This window comes from the organism of the source record quoted next, unplaced genomic scaffold (genome assembly GCF_019419815.1).
Source record: "Pyrus x bretschneideri cultivar Hongxiangsu unplaced genomic scaffold, Pyrus_bretschneideri_v1 Contig18, whole genome shotgun sequence".
Classification (NCBI taxonomy): Eukaryota; Viridiplantae; Streptophyta; class Magnoliopsida; order Rosales; family Rosaceae; genus Pyrus; species Pyrus x bretschneideri.
The window spans coordinates 4,529,084-4,534,407 of record NW_025999479.1 but is presented as its reverse complement, the minus strand read 5'-3'; the positions used below and the strand labels follow the sequence as shown (position 1 = coordinate 4,534,407).

General features: G+C 32.5%; 1 protein-coding gene across 1 annotated transcript; it reads left to right on the top strand.

Annotated features, from left to right (window-relative positions):
- Positions 1–2,976: 2,976 nt before the first annotated feature.
- LOC125476256 (lamin-like protein) lies at positions 2,977–5,324 on the top strand. Its single transcript, XM_048582127.1, has 2 exons — positions 2,977–3,235; positions 4,518–5,324. Exons 1-2 carry the CDS (start codon positions 3,019–3,021, stop codon positions 4,835–4,837), a joined length of 537 nt encoding a protein of 178 aa, XP_048438084.1. The 5' UTR covers positions 2,977–3,018; the 3' UTR covers positions 4,838–5,324.

Genomic DNA, 5,324 nt, shown 5'->3' with positions numbered 1-5,324 from the left:
CATCACTCATTTTTTAAAAGAGTACGGCGATGGTTGTGGCTTTTCGTATGTGCTCCAATATATTTTCTTCAATTGTTGTTTTTAGGACGAATGTGACCTTACCTGCTTTAAACTTCCACTTACGCAAAGTTCCATTAGTGTGCGTCTTCTTCCAGCTGAATAATTTCATTACCACTGACAACCTCCCAAAGATCTTGTCAGCTGAATAATTTCATTACCACTGACAACCTCCCAAAGATCTTGTCAGCTGAATAATTTCATTACCACCGACAACCTCCCAAAGATCTTGTCCTTGTAGATAAGACTCCATGCACGTTGCCAAAGTGTTGTGATTTTTCTTATTGAGCATCTTAATTCCTCCAATACTTGAAGATCACCCATCATGCGGGCCAAATTTCGACACATCGAACAAGATTAGTCAACAATCTTGCGTAATACTAAACTCCTCACGATTCTCAAAAGCTTCACCAAAGTTGGCCTTCGGTCGAACCAATATGATACCAATTATTGAGAAAATTGGAGTACCAAACTATAGTATTAAAGTGTTAGAGAGACAAAACAAGTAAACAAATTAGAAGTTATGACACTACCTTATTTCTAGAGACAAACTTAAGAACACTCACACTCCTCGCAAACACTATGCACTTACAATACCACTCATACTTGCTTCTGACTTCTTGGTTGGTTCAAATAGGGTGGATGCCTTCTCCTTGTATAGGGATGGACGGAGCCTTGGAGACGCATAGAAACACCATGCTAGAAATATCTAGCTAATTCCACTAACTTCCTCTGCTAGAATTGTCTAAATTCTTTTCATATTTTAACATGCATCCCATGCATATGATATAATCTCCTTGCATTTATCTAAAGGCACCAAGAGACTTTCATAATGGATTGGGCTTATTAGGTTGGTGTTGATCTTTAACAGTACATAGCTCAACATATTTTGCCACCTAAGTCCATCAGTTCCAGTAATAATTCCTTTTTAGTGGTGTTATTCATGTCCCAATTTCTTATCTTCCCACTCACCTTTTATGAAAATTTTAATTACAAATTTGTCTATTTGTAAAATGACTACTTACCCTCTTTTGCATTATTACTTTTATTTTTTATTTTTTTTAAAACTAAATGTTTGGGCATGATAACTCTCTCATGCTGATTAAACGATTTGTCTACCTTAAACCCTAACTTATCTTCCCATCTCCTTTCATTCACAGAAAGCAAAAAGAATGAACTTAGAAGATGACGTTTTCATTTAAGAGGTAAAAGATGACGCTTCTATGAAAGAAGTAGATGATTATGTTCTCATTAAAGAGGAAGAAGAATAATTTTATTTGTGTGCATTTGAATTTCTCGCCAGCGTACAACTGAATATTTCGCCATCAAACTTTTCATTTAAATTTGCATATCTTTCTGGTTTTTAATTTGAATTTTCATTTAACTTTTGCTTACAATATTTTGGTTAGTTAGGGTTCTGGTCAATAGTGCAAGTCACGTGGAGCTGCAATGGTGGATTGGTTCACATCTGTTCATATGCGTATTGTGTGTATACACACACACACACACACACACGCACACACATACATATACATATACATATACATATAAAAGGTTATTTTAAGAATAATAGTGGGTGGAGAAATAACATTCAATTTTTTAACTTTTTAGGTGAATGGAATTATAACGTGGATGGAAAAATAAGTCAATAGGGTAGGTCTAGTCTCTAACTATTATAGACTCAAACCTTATGCATTTTAGATTTTTGATTGAAGTCTCTCTCCTGCTACATAAATGACATAATAATAAAAGAGATGCAATAATACCAATAAAGACTCAACCCTTTTTTTTTATTTTAATTTTTTTATTTTTTTGCATTCATTTACACTACCAATTTAATTATTCAAATTTGCTTATGGGTTTTGATAAATAAAATAAAATAATAATAATTGCTTATGGGTACATTCTAGATTATATATATAAAAAAAAAAGGATTTTATTTTATTTTTTTATTTTTATGAGTACATTTATATAATAAAATTTGGCTACATCGTATGTATAAAAAATTGGTACATTTACATAAAAAAGTGGTTACATTTTATATAGAAACAAAGGGTACATTTTATATTAAAAAAAACAATGGTACATTTTAGATTAAAAAATAAATAGATTTTACATTAAAAAAATGGTGCATACAAAAAAAATAGCAATACATTTTACATATAACAAAGTGGTACATTTGTAAAAAAAGAAATGGGTACATTATAAATAACTTATGGGTACAAATAAAAGGTTAAAAAATTATGAGTACAAACAAAGTTTAAAAAAGAAATTAATATGTGGGTACAAATTAAAATTTAAAAGAAAATCGGTACAATTTAAAAATGATTGCAAATTAAAAATGGGTACAAACTAGAAATGGAAATATATGATAAAAAAATTTGGCCATAAATATAATATATCAAATGTAACGTTTCTAACACTAAATGAATATGAATATATTTAAAAATAAAACTTAATTATCTTGACATGTAAATATTTTGTTTTTGAATAATTAATGGCGTTTATTAAAACCGAAGGACCTTGATCAAAATTTGAAAAGGAATAAGATTTTAATCAATAGAGTATTAAAAATAAGGATGAGAACCTAATTTCTCCTTCTAATAAATTAGTGTATGGTTTGTATTAAAAAAGAATTTTCATTTTAATTAGAACTGCATTAAATTTGCATGTGATAGGTGCACTGAATTCTCGTAAATCCAGAAAAGGAATTTTTCTTCTTTGGTTGGAATTAAATCAATCGATTGAGGATAATTACAATTCACATAAATGAGATTACACATTGACAGCCCCATACTGACTGGCTCAAGACAACTTTTTTTGCCAGAAACAAACAGTCCATAACGCATATAACCCGTTCCAAAGTTGTGAGAGAGAGAGAGAGAGAGAGAGAGAGAGAGAGAGAGAGAGAGAGTGAGAGAGAGAGAAAGAGAGAGAGTGTGCGTGTGTGTTAGAGTTGTGATGATGGAGCGTTTCGGTTTTGGTTTTGGCCTGACTCGTCTGAGATCGAGGGTAGCAGTGCCGGTGTGGCTGGCAATAGTAGCGGTGATGATAACAATGAGAGCAACGGCCAAGGTCAGCAGACATGACGTCGGAGGAAGCAAGATTAATTGGAAACCAGGCGTTAACCTCTCAGACTGGTCTTCTCATGAAACATTTTACGTTGGTGATGGGCTCTGTAAGTAATCTACTATTTTTTAAAATTTATTTCTCTCTTTCTTAATATCATCATCATCATCATCGTCAATCTTTTCCTAGGAAAACTATAATTAATTTAATAATTAACAAGGTGTTCTTAAAGCTATATATCTCATATCCCTTGGCCTTATGTTCCCTTCTTCTCTGGCTTTGCAGTTTGCAGATTAAAAAAACAAAAACATTTAGAATTGAGAAGGTCATTTTTCTGCAGAAACAGATTCAACAGTTGTATTTTCTTTAATTTGTATAACTTCTTTTTTTCTCGGCCTAAAGTCATTTTTCTTGAGAAAAAGCTTGGCGTTTACATTTGGAAAAGGAATGAATTGGCGAATTTAGAAGTACGGAAAGGCGGTTGATTTGATTTTTGATTTTTAGGTACTTTAAAGGATTTCAAGAGGAAACTTGTACTTTCACAATTTCTTATGTGTTAGTAAACATAAGAAATGTGAAGAGTAAAGAATTACCCCTATTTTACACAAAAAACCTCAAGAATCAAAACGATTAATTATTGCTCTTGTAAGTAAACATGTCTTCTAAATTAGGTCGATCCTAAGCTTTCGGGAGCCGATATGAATTCTTAAAACAGAATTAGATATTCTTTACGGCCCACACAATTCGAGATTTAGAAATTGTTGATCCTTATGGAATGAGGAGATATCGCAAGTTAGTTGGTTTTTTATTTTTTATTCCCTTAAATTTGGCATAAAAGGGAGGGATTTAATCCCTACCCATTAAAATCAACTTACTCTACCTACAATTAACCACATGGCGCCTATATTTTGTCCGGAATTGATTTTCTTTTTTCTTTGTCTACTCGTCCCTTAATTAAATTCCTTGATTTGTTTCCCTTATTTTCTCCCAAGCTAGCCTATCCTTGAGTGGATGCCTTGATGAAATCTTTAGGCGTTTACGTCGAACAAAATTTCGAAACGTAGGAACCTAATAATCTGGATTGTATCATGATTATTTTTAAAAATTTAGGCATTTTAGCAAGTGTTGGATTGTATCTGGGTTCAATTCTCTTGTAAATAGAAAAAGAAAAAATAAATTTCGAAATTGTTTGAAATTCGAATGATAGAAATGTCATGTTACGACTATATATAAGTCCGCTAGGTCGCAAGGTCAAAATTTTGATTTATGAAAAAGTTAAGATAAATTTGGTGTGAAGATGTCTGTCCAGTGTATTCATATGAAAACATAGAATACAAATTGAGGATGTTATTTTTAAGAAATAATTTGGTATCATGTTTAATTGTTATTAGATTTTGGATACGAAAAGCACAGATTTAATGTACTGGAAGTGAACGAGACAAATTATGAGAACTGCATCGACACCGGCTTCATTAAAAACATAACAGGTGGTGCGGGACGCGATGTCTTCATACTCACACAAGCAAAAACATATTACTTCCTCAGCAGTGGCGGGTATTGCTTTGGAGGCTTGAAGGTTTCCGTCAACGTCCTCCAACAACTTCCGCCCACCCCGCCTCCTACTTCACCTTCAAGTGGTGCTAGTAGTTCTGCTTCTCCTACTTCTGTAGTACTGCTCATGCTCGTCTCTCTAATTACGTATCTCTACTAGTTTGTTCACATATAGCTAGCTAGCTCCGCTTAACCCAATCGGGATTGTTGTCTACTTCATCTTGGCATATGAAATCATTTGGGTTTAATTTGTTATTTTTTGGACAGTGAATTTATTGTTTAATGCTTGCAGAGACTTGTATTTATTATTTATTTATTCTTCTAATTTGTTTCACTTGATAATGGAGAACATATCGGGAGATAGGGAAGAACCTACGTTGTCCTCCAAAGGTGCGTCCTGAATAAAATTACGACATCTCAAAACATTTCAGAATAATTAGGGTAAATTACACAAAACTATCTCAACTATTAGATCAGTCACAGTTTCATACCCCATCTTTAAAAAATGTCAATGTCAAACCTCATCTATAAATTTATTACAATTTCATACCTTCCGTCAGTTGTTTGTTAATTTCTCCGTTAAATACTGACATGGCTTGAGGCGGAACCCATTTTCTATTAAAAAATTAATTAAATATTAAAAAATA